The sequence below is a fragment of the Gadus morhua genome, chromosome 17 (assembly GCF_902167405.1).
Source record: "Gadus morhua chromosome 17, gadMor3.0, whole genome shotgun sequence".
Taxonomy (NCBI): domain Eukaryota; kingdom Metazoa; phylum Chordata; class Actinopteri; order Gadiformes; family Gadidae; genus Gadus; species Gadus morhua.
Genome location: NC_044064.1, coordinates 7172983 through 7190481, shown reverse-complemented (window position 1 = coordinate 7190481; position 17499 = coordinate 7172983). Strand labels below are relative to the sequence as shown.

Below are 17499 nucleotides of genomic sequence, written 5' to 3'. Positions count from 1 at the left end.
CTGTGTTGATCATTTTGTTTTACCTAGGGCATAGTATTAACCCAGAAATGATGTCTCATATATGCACCATGGGTCCTGATGAAAGGCACTATAAAATCTAATGTATTATTAAAACCCACAGAAATGTACATGGATATGAATACTCTGTGTGTTAAACACCCACTAAAGAGCTGCATATATACTAAGCTTAAGAACTAGTTTAGGGATTGGAACTATAACTCCCATGCTACTACATTGATATTTAATGAATACCTGGTCCTAGTGTTAGGTTCAGTATCTATCATACATCAAGGAGGAAGAATGGTTAAGGTAGGCTGACGAAATTTGGACGTCAATGGCATTGATCATCTAATGAGAATAACATGAGGACAAAAAGCTGAGGCAGAGTTTGAACAAGACAATTGTTTTTTCCCCCCCAAATGATTTATTGTATGAAATATTCAGAAAGGGAACAAAAAGTAGATGAAGTGGACAGGCAGATAATTAATACGTGAACTGGGGGACATCAAGCCGTTAGGAGGGTAACATTATGAATCAACTTCCAAAAGCTATGGACTATTGGTGTGATTGTTTAGGAACAGAGTGCTTCAATGGGTGTCTTTTTAAGTGCCCCCCTCACCACACACACACACACACACACACACACACACACACACACACACACACACACACACACACACACACACACACACACACACACACACACACACACACACACACACACACACACACACACACACACACCTATATGTCCTATATCTTTTTCCTCTATTGTAAATCATTCATCTAGCTGTAACTTCATTCATTTTATGTAATAACTTAAGTGCCAAGTCAAAAATCAAAAGGCTTCTGTCGCCGTAAAGAACGAGAGGCTGACGTGATCAACGCTAAAATATGACACGATAAGAACTGTAAATGGGGGCGTGTCTAACGGGAACACTTACAACTAATGGTTTTGGTTGTCATTGGCCACCCCCAAAAGTTGAGTGAACAATGTTTTTGTCAAAAGCTTGGGGATGAACACATGTCGCCAGTGAGACACTTCTGCAGGTCACAGCTGGCCTGGTGCTCTCTGCGTCTCAAAGGTGATGGACCACAAACTGTAATAGCACAACATAACATCTCATAGCATAGCTGGAACGTGGAATATTGAGCATCCCTGAGTTGAGCCTTTTCCCTGGTAGGAAAGTGACATTTGATGACTTTGTTTGTGTACAATATTCTTTGCATATGCTACCGTTTTTGTAAAACATATGCTTTACAAACGGCGAAGTTGGAACGGAATTCTTACCTCATGCAAAAAAGAAATAAACAACCTTTTAGCACTGGCGTTCAGTTGAGTAGAAAGAGCATATTCAAAAGTTGTTTAGTACAAACCAGGACGCCTAAAAGTGCATGTATAAAAGAAACATAATTAAAACTTTCAACATATTTACAACGTGTGACTTTCTTATTTGTGTGCAGTTCGCAGCAAAGGTGGTTTTACGGGACATGGCTATAGGTATGGACTTGTGTCATAAAGGATGAGCGACAGACATTGGTGTTGATGGTTGACAATCGAGGTACACTCCCCTCCCTCCCTATCGACGATGGTGAACAGAAAATAAAAACACATGACTAAGCCAAAAAGTCATATGGCTGCACGGTGGTATTCATTGTCTTAAGCAATCGTATTTTTATATCTTGTAACCCCGGTCTCGCGCTAAATTGGCATTAAGTAAGAAGACCGCCAGGATTAAGGAACATTTTTCAAGGGGGGTGTGGGGGTGGGGGAGGGGGTGACAAAAAAAGTGCTGTGTTGTCTTCAGACACATAACCTTTAAAAATGATAATTTTCTGGCAATCTTTACAAGAAAGAAAAACAAACTCTGGTTCAAGCTTCCTGAGAACGTAAAGACTCAAGAAACAACTGAACAACTGAGCCCTGTGTATTTTCCCCTCCTCCCTCCCCCCCCCCCCCCCCCCCCCAGCACAGAGCTAGCATAACACGCGGGCGACGGTGTGACCCAGTTAGCGTTAGTCCTTTAAAACCATCTCCGCCCCTCATCGACTGCACCACTTCTACACCCCCTACCAGCTGCCTCACAAGTCCCTCCAGAACGCATCCCCGCCTTAAGAACCTTCCGGAGCAGGCGACAAAAACAACTCAACCCCACCACCCCCCCAACCCCCCAAGCCCGCCCGCTGCGCCTCAAGTCCCCGAGTGTCCGGTGGGCGTGGTGGGCGTGGTCCCGGTGCCCCCGTGCCCGTGGTCCTGCCGGGCGAAGCAGTCGTCGGCGTGCACGAAGCGCTCGGCCGCGCGGCCGTAGCAGAGCAGCGCGTTCTGCCGCTCGCCCGCGTCGTAGGCCAGCGACTGCGGGTGCACCTGCTGGATGTGCCGCTTGATGGTGCTCACCTTGAGCGTGGCCAGCGTGGAGCCGCACACCATGCAGATCAGGCCGTGGCGCCGGCAGTCGTAGTCCATCAGGAAGTCCTGGCGCCAGCGCACCTGGTAGTTGCGCCGCTGGTCCTTGCCCGGGTAGTGGGTGTGGCGCGAGGAGGCGGCGGCGGCGCAGGAGCCGGGCGCCGCCGCCCCCCCCTGCTCCCCCTCCTCCCCGGGACCTCCCGGGGGCTCCTTCTTGATCGCCCGCCGCCGCCGCCGCCGAAGGCCGCCGCCGGCGAGGGGGGAGGGCCAGTCGCCCCCCGCCGCCGCCGCCGCCGCCGCGCCGTCGGTCGCCGTGGCAGCCACGAGCTCGCTGGGGTGGAGCTCTGCGGGGTAAGTGGGCGGGGCATAGCGGGTGAGAGGTGCTAACGGTCCTCATGGCAAACCGGGGGAATATGTGAATGAATGGTTTGTTTTGGAGTTGGTTTAGAGGTGACATGTTATACCGCCGGGTGTGAGTGGGATCAGCCGTCACAAGCCGTTTGGAAAACCGGCCTCTTCTGACATCACTAATGGGCGCGTACACCTAGATGTGTGCTGGACAGATCAGTCTACCAGCCTACCCAGCGGACCGTAGCAAACGTTGATCCTCTATCCGTCACACATCTAGGTGGACACGCCCACCTGTGATGTCAGAAGAGGCAGGTTTCCAAAACCCCTTGTGAAGCGAATCACGCTCACACCTGGCGGCATAACATGTCCCCTTTAAGTGAAACGTCTGCACAATGTGGTGATTCAAATGTTAAATGCGCACTACCGTGAGTGCTGCCAATGCTTCCAAGTAATCCTAAGTAATAATGGCGGCGCCTAAAACGTCGAAAATATATAGCGTTGGTATTGCATCATTTAACAGTGCTAATAAACAACAACAAGTCACTTCTGGAGCGCTGTGCGCGCCGCGGTGACGCCGCCGCCTACCTTCTTTGACGTGGTCGCCGTGGTAATCTTTGGTCCACGCCGCCGCCATGGCCTCCCGCTCCTTGCGGCCCAGGCCGCCCGTCTCCGGGTGGCTCTCCTGGATGTGCCGGCGGAAGCCGCTGACCTTGGTCTCGGCGAGGGCCTGGGAGCACACCATGCAGTAGGTCCCCCGGCCCTGGGGCCCGTAGGCCACCAGGTAGTCCAGCCGCAGCCGCCACGGCTCCCCCCCGCGGAGCCGCCTCCTCCTGGGGGCCCCCCGGCCCCGCGGCCCCCGGTGGTCGGGGGTCCCGGCCACGGCCCCGCCGAAGCCGCCGATGCCGTCCTCGCCGATGAGACCGCCGCCGCCGCCAACGCCGCCGGGGTCCTGAGTGAGGGGGGCGTGGCCCGGCGGGAGCGCGTAGCCCCCCTGGATGTACCCCGCGTCCTGAGGGGAGAGCCCGGCCTCGGGGTCTTTGGTGTCGCGCTCCGACTTGATGAACGGCCCCGCCTCCTCTTCTGAGAACAGACAGTCACCGTGGGTCAGACTCGGGTTAGCAATGGGGCTTGGGTTCGCTACTCTCCTCGGGGGGGAAACTGACATGCGAATAAAGGTGAGGAAGAAGCCGTTTCTCCGGCATTGATTATATTCAGATTGATTTGGAGTGATTTGTTTCACCTCAGTTACACAATACGTTAACATGATGTATAACAAATGCATAAACCCTGGTCTTTGTGTCTCCTGTTGTATCTGGGACTGTCATCTCGGGCCATGGCCTAGCAATTGTCAGTTATACAATTCAATTTCAGGAATTAAAGATGAAACTGGTCTCCTCTTCCTCCTCTCCCTTCTCCTCCACCCCCCTCCTCCTCGTCATCTCCCATCCACCTCAACCTACTCCTCCTACTCCTCCTCCTCCTCCCTCTCCTCCTTCTCTTCAACCTTCTCCTCCCTCTCTCTCTCACTCTCTCCTCTTCCTCCTCAACCTTTCCCCATGTTCTCCTCCACCTCCCTCCTTCTCCTCATCCCCCCCCCCCCCCCCCCCCCCCCCCCCCCTCACCGGGGTGGGCGTGGGCCCAGGCCTGCAGCACGCGGTGCTTCTCCTCGGCGCTGTACACCAGCGAGTCGGGGTGGCGCTCCAGCACGTGGCCCTTGATGTGGTCCAGGTGCAGCGAGTGCGGCTGGCCCCCGCACACCATGCACAGCAGGCGGCTCACGCCCGTGCCGGCCGCCGGCGCCTCGTACTCCATGAGGAACTCCTGGCGGAACCAGGCGTGCAGCGAGTCGTTGAGGTAGCGCTCCAGCGTGCGCGCCGACGGCTCCTCCACGCCCGTCCCCGCCGTCGACATCGTCGTCTCCACTTTCATCGGCTCCTCCGTCCGCCGCCGCACCTCCTCCTCCTCCTCCTCCTCCACCTCCTCCTCGCTGGAGGCTCGGGGGGGTCCGCTCAGCCCCGTGTAGGGGGTTGGACCCAGTGGTTGTTGGGGGGGTGGGTGGTGCAGGGGCGGGGGGGTGGGGTCGATGTATCCTGTGAAGGTGGAAGGCAACGATGGGTGAAGGCGGTGTAAGGCTGGCGTCGTGACGGGTGGAGAGACAACTAAAAAGGTACCGCGTTGGAAGTATCTTCTCAACTACGCTTTTCTGGACTCACTGTAAGGTTGGTTGGTGGTGACATCGCTGAGTGACTCAATAGCAGTTAATGTCAATGTGTTTAAACGTGAAGTGGCACTCTGAAGCCCGTTTATGAACGACCGGTAATCTTTGAGAAAGAGGAAGGAAATAGAACTGACCTCGTGTATTTGCATAAAACATTTGCAAAACCGAGGAAACATTCAAACGCACGTCTGAGTGTCATCCAGTCACCAGAGCGGCACGAGCCTTGTTGCAGTAGAAAGGTTGCGTAAACCATGGTATGTGAGTCAAGGGTTAAGGGTACAAAATGTAACAAATGTACTCTGCCAAATCTTAAAATACTAATGATATCAGTCATCAGAGATTGAGGAAACAGTTGATGCTCTGTTGAAATACTGGTTTGACTGACAATGCAACAGCCAGTATAATAAAGTTGAATATGCCCGTTTGGCGGTCAGAATGTTATGTTTTGGCCTGTTTGTTATGATTCCCTGTTGGCTGTTACACTGTGTTGCCAGATATTAAACAAATTGGCACACTTACACAGCGTGCAGCAGCCATGTAGGCATGCAAAATGACTGGATCAACTGAGGCGGTTCTAAATTCTAGCAGACCTTCAAGGCCTCATCCTCCAAGAAGCTCAATGGCCAGAGCCATGCTGAAACGCTGGTCAATCTCTGAGATGCATTTCAACAATGGAGACCGCTCAGAGCCCAGGAGGATTTCAAAACTAATGTCCCACGAGCTGGTTTCTAATAAGCAAACAATAAATGTTTGCTGGTAAATGTAACATCAGATGATCTTACAGTGTAAGGCTCATCGTTGCTTGCCAATATTAGGAATTTGGAATGCAGTACCCATTTCAAAAACTATCTTTTTTTCTGTTGTTACATGATATCCCTTGTAACTGAGATTCCGTAATGCTGATGTTACTGTATGATGTGTCCAATGGAGGGTATGAGACATAACAAAATGGTTGACAATTGCCATAATCTGGTTGCCTGGGGCAACGACGCAACTGATGAAGAGTGATAAATCCCGAGCCAATCCCATGCAGAACCCTTGAGATCCTATTGGCCAGACCATAAGAGTAACCTTTTCATCATCTCTTCAAACTGAAAGAGCCTCGGTCCTTTCCATCGACACACTAAAAACACACTTAAACACTACGCAACCCTTCATAGCACCTTGCAAAACGTGGGGCCAGAATTCAAAGCAAAGAACATCACATTGAACTCACCACAGGCCAACTGAAACGGGCTATTTCATGACTCTCTTAACGTAGGGCAGTACCCGCACACTTTCCTCTACGCTTTTGTGTGTGACTGATTGCCTCACATCAACCTGCACCCTGTCGCTATAGTAACTGCTTTCTCCTGGCCCCGCGGGGCACGATAACGCGAAGAAAAACATCGCCGACCAATCAAACCACCCCGTTAACCTGTGCCTTCTCCCATGGGTGAACGTCTCTCAGCCACACAACGGCAACATTACATCACCCTGCCTCTCAGCACATGACCGTGCCGCGCTCTCCCTGCTCCCGGAGTAGGAGGCGAGCCCACACTGCCACCAAGTGTGAGATCGGGAGAACATCCCCCCGGCCTCCAGACCCACAGGTGCACCAGGGCTTCCGGTCGGGGGGGGGGGGGGGGGGGGACTCAACCCACCCGTGTCAGCAGCCGTCGCAGGGGCTTCTGCTGCAGGGGGAGGATCCTGCGCAAACAGCTCCTCCAGACCCGGGTCCAGGGGTACCAGGGCTCCCAGCGCTCCCAGGGGTCCGACGGGGTCCGGCGCCGCCCCAACGCCCACTCCCTCTCCTCCTCCTCCTCCTGCTTCCTCCTCCGGGGGGAAGAAGGGTTTGTGGGCGCCCCCCAGGCCCAGGTGGCTCTCCCAGCCCGAGCGGATCACCTCCTTGTCGGCGGGGCTCCACAGCAGGGAGTCGGGGTGCTTCTGGCGGATGTGGCGCTTGATGGTGCTGAGCTTGAGCGTGGCCAGCGAGCTGCCGCACACCATGCAGATCATGCCCTGCCGCAGCCGGTCAAAGTCCATCAGGTACTCGCTGCGCCAATACTCGTGGTAGTAGCGCCGGTGGTCCCGGCCCGGGATGCGGCTGAGGCCCTGGCGGGAGGCCCTCGGGACCCTTGGGGCCTTGCCGCCGCCGCCGCCGGAGGGACCCGGGGCAGGGGACAGCAGAAGGGGTTGGTCCGGACCCTCGGTGACGCTCCAGTAGCTGGTGTGGGGGGAGCTGGCGGGCGTGGCCATGCTGCTCTGGGATTCGTCCTCATCGTGGCCGTTGGCTAGGCCGCCGTCTTCGTCGTCCTCGTCGTCCTCGTCTGGGGGGGGGGGGGGGGGGGGGGGGGGGAGAAACAGATCATTTCAGAGGAGCCGTTTGCAGTGAGTTGCACTGGTCCTTTTTTAAGGGTTGACATTTTACAACACAGATCATGATGTCATGGATTAGTGTGTTGGCAATAAAAAAAAACGGTGGATGAATGGTCACGTTACAGACACATGAAATACATACATTTTGTTTCATTATCCGATATGTGTGCTACACCTAAGAGAAGAGAATCAAGCGTTTCCGCATTGCCTCTACGGGCATCATATGAGGGGCGGCGACTCCCACCGCTAGCTTCCGCTGGGTGGCGACTGTGCATCACAGCAAGTCTTCCCAGCACGGTATTTAGCCTTTGTTTATAGGAGCCACTGAGACAAGGGGCCATGCTGCTACATGGCATTGTCCATGACACGGATTAACTCTGGCTGACAATGGCCGGCAGGAAGAACGTGGATTTGACACACGGGCTTGTGGAGTGTGGACAGTAAACATAAACAATATGTAATTTTTTTAGTTTACCTCCTAGTAGTGAACAGTTTCCCAGGTCACTCTCCTCTTGCGTCGCTTCCTCCTCTCCGCTTATTATTAATGAGACGAGATCTGTCTGCTCAGCACACTGGAGGTCCACAGGATCGCTCTCCCCCGTATCTTTCTCTTCCATTACTGGCTGATTTTTTGGAATATGATTGTGGCTCCCCAATCGCCTTCACACAGCAGTGTTACATAGCATGTTATATTCGGCACCCGTTTTTCGCGAGCAGCCGAGGACGGACCCAACGCTTTTGGGTGCCTGTGCCGTATTTATAAATGAACCCCTCGTCCCCCCACATGCGCTCCGCTCGGGGAGCCAAGTTAACTTTTTATGTATCGCCACCGTATTTTTACCGGTTCTCTGTCCGTCTTCGGCTCCGCGAGTGTGTGTTGTTCTTGTTTGTAAAGCGCTTTAGCGGGCCTCCAGTATGTATTTTAAGGTTCTGCTTGTCTTCAGGGTGGGGAGCCGTACTAGGGGCCCCTGGGGCTCCTTAAGGGGCTCCTGGGTAAATTTAAAGAGACAGTAGCGGCTTTCACGCATTGACACGCGCACCCGGGGGCCAGATGGAGTAGGACTAATACTTTATATATCCCCGCAATCAGGTCAAACCACGTATAACACAGGGATGGACGTGTAATAGAATAAAAAAGAGACACAACACATAGCATGTTAGACACTGTAATGTACATATATTAAGAAAAACAAAACAATAGCCTACATTATATAATGCTTGTAGTCTACTAGCGGTCATTTGAATGTAATACGTTAAATAAATATGGACTGTAGTCAACTCAATATAAGCCTACAAATTAGGGAACCTTTGTCCAACTGCAAGTTGCAATGACGTGTTTTGGCCACGACCCCATTAACCGATAAAAATGCAATAATTTATAAAGCAGCCATTGTTATTATTGTTGTTGACGTGGTTGATATTAATATTATTCATAATTGGTGCATCTACCAAACGCTTTGTGTCGCCTAGTGTCAGTCTAAAAATATTTTAGCTCATTCAATCCTTCAGCGTACCGTATTAGTGAAATTAAACGGAGTCTATTAACGTCAGCGTGCTTACCATAGTAGGCCTACTCTATTTTTTTGATCATTTGTCACGGATGGATAAAATGAGGTCCCTTGATGATAAGCGAGGGCTCTCAAAAAAAGATGAGGGTTTAAGCCTACTATGTCCACGCGATGCACTACACACACACACACACACACACACACACACACACACACACACACACACACACACACACACACACACACACACACACACACACACACACACACACACACACACACACACACACACACACACACACACACACACACACACACACACACACACACACACACACACACACACACATCAAGGTCCCACATCCTGGTACTTTCTATCGTTGTCAAGGCAGCTACAGAGAGAAAGGCAGGCTCGCGGAAAGTAGCTACTGCAGTGTCCTGGCAGAATATCTGTCCAAACGTTCACAAACTGTCCCGGAAAGTTAAGTGTAACTAAAAGGTAAACGCATATGCATGTTTTTCCACGTCTTTTCAGTCCTCGTGTGCGGTTAGCGGCTTGTCTTACAGCGTGGCTTGTTCAGCTCGTTTTCTAGAGACGGGGAGCGGACACAGACAGGCGCCAGTCTGTGTGGACAGAGGAGGACGATCTTGTCCATTGTGCCCGCTGCAAGAGACACACAGCCATAGCACACAGATCACGCATGAATTTATCGAGGGTCCTGTACGTATCGGCATTTTTTTATGCGTTCGTGTTGGTTTTCACTATATCGCTTTGTGGATTCAAGGGAAAGAGGTATAAAGAATGAAATGGCTAGCGACAAATGGAATAGGCGATAGAAAAGGACAGGTTTAAAGGGACAGTGCTGCTCTGCTTCCTTCCTGGTTCCTGTTCGCTATCACAAACAAATGTGAGGAACCCCTCGTATTCTACAGAATCCTGGATATTTGGAATTTGAAATGGCATGTTTGAAATAGCATGCAATTTAATCACATGTTAAAATCTCACACTTAAAGGTCCTCGGATACAAATCCTCTGTCACAATGATTAACGGTTACGGCATAGATGTAGCGTTGATAGCCTATTTATTCCGGTCTGCAACCTTATTACGAATAATACGCATAGATTGCTGATTCAACATCACTCATCACGTGTGTGTGTGTGTGTGTGTTTGTGTGTGCGTGTGCGCGCGCGCGCGTGCGTTTTTATTTATTAACCATAATAGGCGGTGGTATATAATTAAAATATTGTGAAGATATTCAAACAACACATTTCACTAACTATATCACAGTTAATTGGATGGAACAAATAATCCATCACCTATATCTAGTCTCCAAGTGTGTCAACGGCGTAACGTGTGACTGCATACATGCTATACCAACAAAAAAAACCTTTCCTCTCTACCCCCCAGGACCCATGTGGATGATGAGAGTGATGTCAGCTGCAGAAACATCACAGAGACGGCCAGCATTCACTTGTGATGTGTAGCTCGGACGCACTCGTCGTAGGAGGGATGATTTCGAACTGACCAAAAGCAGAATAATGAACTGAATTACAAAGGGACGCCCTGGTCGGCAGAAGTTGGACGGAAACCACGTTGGAGGTCTGGTGTCCAGCAAGCCAGCAATGCAGCAGCAGGGCACTGATGTCTGCCCATCACAGACGTCTGGCTGCGAGGCCGCCCCCTGCTCCCCAGTGCAAAGGAAGCAGAATTCAGGCAACGCGGTGAATGTTTCTCAGGCCTCGCTGAGGGAGAAAGCACCAGTTCAGGATGCAGGGGACATGAGTCCAAGCCAAAAAGAGAGATGGTTTCAAACGATGAAACTCAACCAAGTTTTGCCACAGTTTACCGCGTCAGGTCACATTGCAGATGGAACCAGTGCATTTGATAATGATTCAGTGAAATGCCAATCTTCAGGAGGCCCTCTAGGTGGCTCTATTACCTCACCTCAATCCAGATCCAGTGAAACTACCTTGGACATCAGTGCCCCCTCAGTGCCTCCAAATAGAGTAACATTGCACCCATCAGGGACGACGGAAGCGTGCCAGCTACAATCCAAAATGTCCACAAAAGGCAGCTCCTCCACAGCTACACCCCATCCGGGTGTTCCCAGGCCGGCTGTACCGTCACCTAAAGCACAACAAAAGCCACAAGTAGGATGCAATCAGCCGAAACCTTTAAACGTTGAGGTCACCGCAGGCCTCAAAACCGCGTCGTCCACCCACCTCGCCTCCCTCAAGGCTGGGAGGAGTGGAGCGGCGAACGACGCGAGTCAGGTCGGACTCAAAACGAGTGCCTTGGTAACCGGCGGGAGCGACGACAGTGTTGATAAGACACGAGTGACCCCGGTGTCAGAGGAGGAAAGAGTAGCCAAGCGTAGGGAGCAGTGGCGGATAAAAAAGAGGGAACAGAGAGCGAAGCTGGCAGCTAGGTCGACGAAAAGCAGAGAGCGAACACAATTCACAGGAACAACGCTCCCGAGGCCGGTAACGCAGAAGGCAGGGGTATCGCACGGTGGAGGTCTCAAACATCCCCCTCCCCTATCTTCTGTACAAAGTATGTGCCCAAAACAAAGCGTGAGTAGCCCCAGGCCTCGAGAGGCACCTGCCAATCGCTTACTGCAGAACGCTCGAGTGACGCTTGATTCATCTTCTGTGCCTCGACTTGTCAAGAAAGAGGAGAAAACGGACGAGGAGTCGGGGCCAGCCAGGTTGAACCCAGTTGGACCTAGTCCGAATCAGAACACGTTATTAATTAAAGTAGAAAACCCGCAGGTCTCTAGGAAAGCACAGCCCGCTTTCACGCCTAACGTCAAGGTGGAACGAAGGATAGATTACCCCAGGAAGTTTTCGAACCACGCGTATTTTTCCAACGTCAACCGGGCGATCGCCAGATGCCGAACGCCGCGGCAGAGACTCGTCGAAACGCAGAAGTGTTTCTCCAATCAACGGAACTTAAGAGTCAAGTTCCCGTCCCTCGCCGCCATCTACAATTCGCGGAACGTCCCCAAAATCCTCCCTAACGAGTCTCCCGAGCAGACGGCCTCCAGACGGAGGGAGTACTGGCGCATCAAGAAGCGGGAGCAGCGCGCCAAGCAGTCCCTGGAGGTGAAGGCCCAGCTGAAGGAGAAGGACTCCCTGATGAGGAGAGTCAAACGTTACCAGAAGATCCTGGAGGAGATGAGGAGGGCCCGAGCGCAGACCGTCGCCCTGGGGGGCCGGTCGACGGGCGGGATGCTCACCCACGCCTCGGAGACCATCGGCGGGTTCATCAAAGAGGACGGGACGGTGACCGTCAGCCTTCCCCCGGTGCCGACGGACACGGCGGCGGCGGCGGGGCACGAGGCGGAACAGACCTCTTGTCTGCTCTCCGACGATGGCGTCGTCGCGCACTCGCCGCATCCGTCTCACGCCGGGCCTCTGGGCCACGGCAGGGACGCCGCGCTCGGGTACTCGGGACGGCTCGGCCACCGCCCGCCCCCGCCGCTGCGTCCGGCTCAGGTCCGAGTCACGCTGCCGCGGGACGGCCAGTCCGCCAACAAGCCTCCGCGCCTGCTGTCCATCAGGCCCAGGACGCACTTTCAGAGATCGGCCGCGGCGCACTCCAACCGCTCGGCGGGGCACAACGCCGCTCAGATCACTCTCACGCACCCTCCGTTTCCCCGGGCCGCCGGGTCCGAGGTGTCAGCGACGGGGGTCAGCGGCGGCGGCGGCGGAGGCTGCGTCATGAAGATGGCGGTCTCTTCGCTGTTGGCGCCGCCGTGTGAGGACGCGGGGCTGACCGAGGAGCAACGCATGGCCAAGAAGAGAGAGTACTGGAGGGTGAAGAAGAGGGAGCAGAGGGCGGCCCGGGCCACTAAGCTGAAGCACGGCTTATTGCCGGCGTGGGACGCAGCCATGCAAAGGAGGAAGACCCACAAGCAGACGCCCCTTCAGCGGTCGGCCATGACGGCCAATACCGCTACGCAAATCAGGAATTCTGCCAAACAGAAAATGAACGTCCTCCCCTCCTGTAATGTTAATGTGCCTAATCCTCAGCAGGCGAAGCAGATCAAAGTGGAGAGGGAACCCGTACCGGCCTCTGACCTAAACATTCGACCTGAACGAGCCATCTGTCCAATCAAACAGGCCCCCTCGCCGTCGCCTCCGCTGGCCTTGCCTCAGCCAGAGCCCGATCCAACCCTGAGTGCCGAAACCCAGGCGACCACTCTTCTCGCCGTGGCCTCCATGAAAAAGCTGCTGGAAGAATCCCTCAGCACCGTGACTGAATGTCAGCCCGCCGCCATAAAAACAGAGCCGCCGCCTCCTTGTAAAGCCGAGAGAGAGGAGGACGTCTCAGACGAGCACTTGGTGCAGGAGATGAAATCGGAGATCCCGGAGGCCTCCCTAGGAGGAGAAGAAGACGACGACAAGCTGCCGTTGGCTGCCAACCTGACGCTGCAGATCAAAAGCTGGCAGGCGGACCCTGATGACTCGGGGCATGCCTGTCCGCGAGACCCTTACCCTTATGCCTCAACCCAGACCGGCGAATCCTCCACCCCGCTGTCCTCCACAACCCCGGACCCCCAGTGCCCCACTGCCTTAGGCGAGGGGGGTCCGACGCAGACGTTGTCTCCCCTACGTCGGGCCAAAAGGCTGTGCACCAAAAAGTCGGGCAATCACCTTCAGCATTGTTGCTCCTCAGAGCCGCCGAGGCTGCACCACTCCCCCGCCACGCCGCCGCCGCCGCCACAGAGGGTGCAACCGGCGGCGCCGCCTTCACGATGCCTACTGCAGCCTCGGCCGTCCGCTCCGCAGCAACCGTTCAGGAGGCCGCTGTTCGTGGAGCCTGTGGGAGGGGAGGGCGGTATGAGCTGTGGCAACAGCCTGCAGGAGAAGAGGGAGTACTGGAAGCTGAAGAAGAGACAGCAGAGAGCCCGCTCAAAAGCCAGGCAGAAGGGGGGGCCGGGTCACAGACAGAACAGCAGGCTCTCGTCCCAAAACAACGCACAGGTATGTTGAGTGTCCAGACCCATGCATTCATGAGGATGATATTTTCCAAACACAGTTTTCACAATACGGATGTAGATCTGCTTATATTCACAATTGCATCTTAATGAATTGAGGTTATATGCTTTTTAATGGAAGGTATGAATACGAAGGCGTGAGAGCACATCGGTCTTAATCTAGGAGTAGTAACATATTCTGTCGTGTTCTGAATGCACCGATCGTTGAACTGTTAACAATCACCAAGACTAAGCTTGAAAAACTGTTTTTCTTTTTTTGGTATCTCAGACTCTGAATCCCCTCTCGGTCAACCACGCCCCGTCGGGGAAGAGCCCGACGAGTCCGCCGGCCAAACGCTGCCTGCAGCCCAAGGCCCCCACCGCCACTCTCACCGCGGTGCACAGCATCCCCACGCTGCTGGTGGTCAGTCCCACCGCGTCCAACGACGGGCGCTCCCCCGACCTGCTCCAGGTCAAACCGCCGGTCTGCAGCTCCACCTCCTCGCCTGGCCGGGGCCGGCGCGAGGTCAACGCCCGGCCCTCCGGCACGTCCTGTGACCCCGACGCGTCGGAGTGCCACAAGGGCGCGACGGCGGACGGCGACGTCGACGTCCCCTCGTCCGACGGGGTGTCGGACGCCGAGCTGCGTCTGGCGGAGAAGCCGACGCCCGAGTCCAGAGTGAGGAGGTGGACCGTGCACGAGAATAGCAACGCGGCGCCGGCTCTCGCTACTCTCACCCCCCCAGACAACCCGCTGTCCAGCATCAACCTCTTCCCCATCGAGCCCCTCGCTCCGACCTCGGGTCGCCACGCCTCTTACGGCAGCCCCGTGAGGCCCGCCCACACTCAGCCCCCCAAGCCCAAACCCGCGCATGCCTCCCCGACCAAACTGGTGCCCTTAAGCACCCTGGCCCCCCCGAAACCCATCCCGGGGGAGTCCCAGGAAGAGTTCCTGAGGCGGAAGAGGGAGTACTGGAGGGTCAAGAAGAAGGAGCAGAGAGCGAGGAAGGCCATCCGGGACCGGGAGCTGTCCCAAAGGAGAGCGCCTGGCAACTGGAAGCCCATTAGGCCCGCTAAGGACCAAGAGCGGCCCCAATACACCGAGAACCAGGTAGGGGCTCCAAGTTGATCCCGTCTCAAGCAGTTGTCCGTCACGGTAAACACACCGGGCTCACCTTGTTTTCTGTGTGTTCTTATAGGACCTGGGAGATTGTGACCCTGCCTACGAGGACTCGGAACGTCTTATGAGGCAAGCAGCACTGGATGTTATGGATAAACCTCCCAATGTCTGTGGAAGCGCCGCCTAAAAATGTGATTTACATCGTTTCTTTCTTTCTTTTCTTCCGCAGCTCGACCTCAGACGCTGAAATGGGCTATTATTCGTACTCAAGCGACACTGTCCAGCTAGAAGGTGAATTGATGCTTGCATTAGCTATCTTCTAAATCTTAACTACATTGCCTTGTCATTTCCTTTACTTATCTATTTTATTTTATTTTATGACAAAGTACTTTGATTCTGCCTCGTGTAGGAAAAGTGCTATATAAATAAAGTTGCCTTGCCTTGAACGTAACCCCTTCACATCGAGCTTTACACCCGTGTTTCCTCGTCCCCTCCCAGACGGCGACCCCGACCACGGCTTCGCCGACCACGGCTGCGGCGGCGGCCTCCTGGACGCCGACCACGGCTGCGGCGGCGGCGGCGGCGGCGGCGAGGACCTGGGCTCCGTCTCGGACGGCGCGTGGCGGAGCCGCTACCTCATGGACCACGACCCGCTGAACCAGCTGCTGGTGTGCATGGTGTGCGGCGACCTGCTCTACTCCCACAGCCTGGAGGGCGTCCGGGCCCACATCGAGGAGGCCCACCCGGACACCCTGAACCTGGAGCCGCCCGAGTGCCGGCGCATCCTGGACGCCTGGGACGAGCAGGTGTCCCAGCGGGAGCGCTTCTTCACCAGCCAGCTGCAGCAGCACGGAGCCACTCTGGCAGGTAAAAGGACGAGGGGTTTAACAGGGTGACACCCCCCCCCCCCCCCCCCCCCCCCATCACTGAGGAAAGGTCTCGGTGTGTAGGGGGCGGTTAAGAAGGGGAGACCGGTGTGTGTGTGTTTTGAAATGGAGAGAAAATGACCAGCTTTTACAGTTGTGCTTTTAGATCCCATTTCTGTGTTTTCATTCTGTTTGGGTGTGTTCAATAAATTAGGATTAGTGTGAAGGAAAGCTTATTTGAGTACGTCTCAGGCTGAAAATTAACTGATGTTGTGGACGCTGGGATGCAAAGAATGGGAACAGGAGAATAGGAGATCAAATTCATAATTGATCAAAATATTTTGACTTCGGTGTGACTGAAAGAGATTTTGAGACATCTTACCTCTTCAACGATATATATCATTGTACAATGTGTCGGGAACTGCACGTTGAATTTCCTCTGCAATCTACAAACCTAGTTCACCGCATATTTCTTTTCCAGAAGCGAACGGGAGCTAAATTGGAAAAACCTCAAAGGGACAAGAAACAAAAGATTACACACCAGAGATGACCATCATGTTCCCTGTCATCTACCGTTCTTCTTTTCTGTGATTGCGATGGCTTTTGTTGATCACTCATCTCAGTCATCTTCAACCGACCAATCTCCCAATCCATCGTCCCCTCACTCACAAACAAGACCCAGAGATACTTGAACTCCTTCACTTGGGGTAAGGACTCATTCCCCCCCCCCCCCCCCCCCCTTTGTTCATGGGCTACTTTTAATTGAATGCTGTACAGGGAACACGCCTACAAGTTTGTTTATATTTTACCTAATTTCTAACGGAAACACAGAGCACAAGTCTTAACAAGGTTTTTTGTAATATTGTAATTATTTGGAAAGAGTTGACAAATTGCAGACTGTTTACTATGTTATTACTGCACAAATAAACGGTTGATACAGTATGTATACTCTTAACTAAATTATGCATGTCATTTTCTAGCTGCTTAATGCATTAGTGACCTTACACCACTGATTGCCAGCTTTTTTAAAATTTGTACCCAACCTTCTTAGACAGGTGTAGATCTAGTTAGAACATCAACTCCACTTCACCATGCGAAAAAAAACATGTCGACTGTAAACATGAAACAAGACTTTTTTTTGTTACAATCAAGTTATATGTAAGTAATATGCCAAATCGTTTACTTGTACAAATTGGGTTTCTTACAATCCACCTTTCAATGGAAATGTAACCTTGTTTATTTATTGCAAGCTTCGTCATACAGCTTGTTTAGTTATTATTGGTATGCCTAGCTAGTTTTGTGTTGATTCTCATCTGTGGATACTCCACTTTTTCTTGCATGTGCTGTAAGTGGATGCACAGCGGGTTCAAAATGGGCTCTGCGATGCGTTTACAAGGTGACCAATTCATTGGCTCTCTAATGTTGTATGTTCCATTGAGCACATAGTCTTTAACTCGTCATTTTATATTTGAATAAAACCAGAGGAAAAAAAAACCTGCACGACAAGTTTGGTATCGGTAACAAATCAAGCCATTTGAGAATGTAATTTTGAAGCTAACTCGTATGTTGTTTAAAAAAAGGAATGCTTTTTTTTCTGAACAAATAAATATTTTATACCTTTTGGGTGGTTGTTCCTGTGATTGAATCTCACCCTCCCACTCAACAATTAAATTACTCTGTTCAGATCTGGA

At 53.0% G+C, this 17499-nt stretch overlaps 2 protein-coding genes across 5 annotated transcripts; one reads left to right on the top strand and one right to left on the bottom strand.

Moving 5' to 3' along the window:
• Positions 1-401: 401 nt before the first annotated feature.
• On the bottom strand, positions 402-8983 carry zfta (zinc finger translocation associated). 2 transcript variants are annotated; one of them, XM_030338503.1, is made up of 5 exons: positions 7807-8983; positions 6617-7282; positions 4378-4845; positions 3341-3835; positions 402-2748 (listed from the first exon to the last, which is right to left on the bottom strand). In XM_030338503.1, the coding sequence occupies exons 1-5, from the start codon at positions 7946-7948 to the stop codon at positions 2192-2194; spliced, it is 2328 nt and encodes a 775-aa protein (XP_030194363.1). In that variant the 5' UTR covers positions 7949-8983; the 3' UTR covers positions 402-2191. The 2 variants fall into 2 exon arrangements, with proteins under 2 accessions (XP_030194363.1, XP_030194364.1); XM_030338504.1 differs by lacking the exon at positions 7807-8983 and adding an exon at positions 7474-7639.
• Positions 8984-9194: 211 nt separating this feature from the next.
• On the top strand, positions 9195-17429 carry LOC115529687 (uncharacterized). Of its 3 annotated transcripts, XM_030338626.1 has the most exons (8): positions 9195-9338; positions 9421-9560; positions 10249-13829; positions 14112-14933; positions 15022-15071; positions 15172-15233; positions 15441-15809; positions 16290-17429. In XM_030338626.1, the coding sequence occupies exons 3-8, from the start codon at positions 10464-10466 to the stop codon at positions 16304-16306; spliced, it is 4686 nt and encodes a 1561-aa protein (XP_030194486.1). In that variant the 5' UTR covers positions 9195-9338; positions 9421-9560; positions 10249-10463; the 3' UTR covers positions 16307-17429. The 3 variants fall into 3 exon arrangements, with proteins under 3 accessions (XP_030194486.1, XP_030194485.1, XP_030194487.1); XM_030338625.1 differs by lacking the exon at positions 9421-9560; XM_030338627.1 differs by lacking the exons at positions 9195-9338; positions 9421-9560 and adding an exon at positions 9571-9747.
• Positions 17430-17499: the final 70 nt, after the last annotated feature.

Bases quoted from the DNA above. Each gene is read 5' to 3' on its own strand.
- zfta (XM_030338503.1), bottom strand. From the start codon at position 7,948: ATGGAAGAGAAAGATACGGGGGAGAGCGATCCTGTGGACCTCCAGTGT. The intron at 4,846-6,616 runs GTGGGTTGAGTC...CCACCTTCACAG, and splicing joins TGCGACGGCTGCTGACACGG to GATACATCGACCCCACCCCC. The intron at 3,836-4,377 runs GTGAGGGGGGGG...GTCTGTTCTCAG, and splicing joins CTGGGCCCACGCCCACCCCG to AAGAGGAGGCGGGGCCGTTC.
- LOC115529687 (XM_030338625.1), top strand. From the start codon at position 10,464: ATGCAGCAGCAGGGCACTGATGTCTGCCCATCACAGACGTCTGGCTGC. The intron at 13,830-14,111 runs GTATGTTGAGTG...TTGGTATCTCAG, and splicing joins CGTCCCAAAACAACGCACAG to ACTCTGAATCCCCTCTCGGT. The intron at 15,072-15,171 runs GCAAGCAGCACT...TTTCTTCCGCAG, and splicing joins GACTCGGAACGTCTTATGAG to CTCGACCTCAGACGCTGAAA.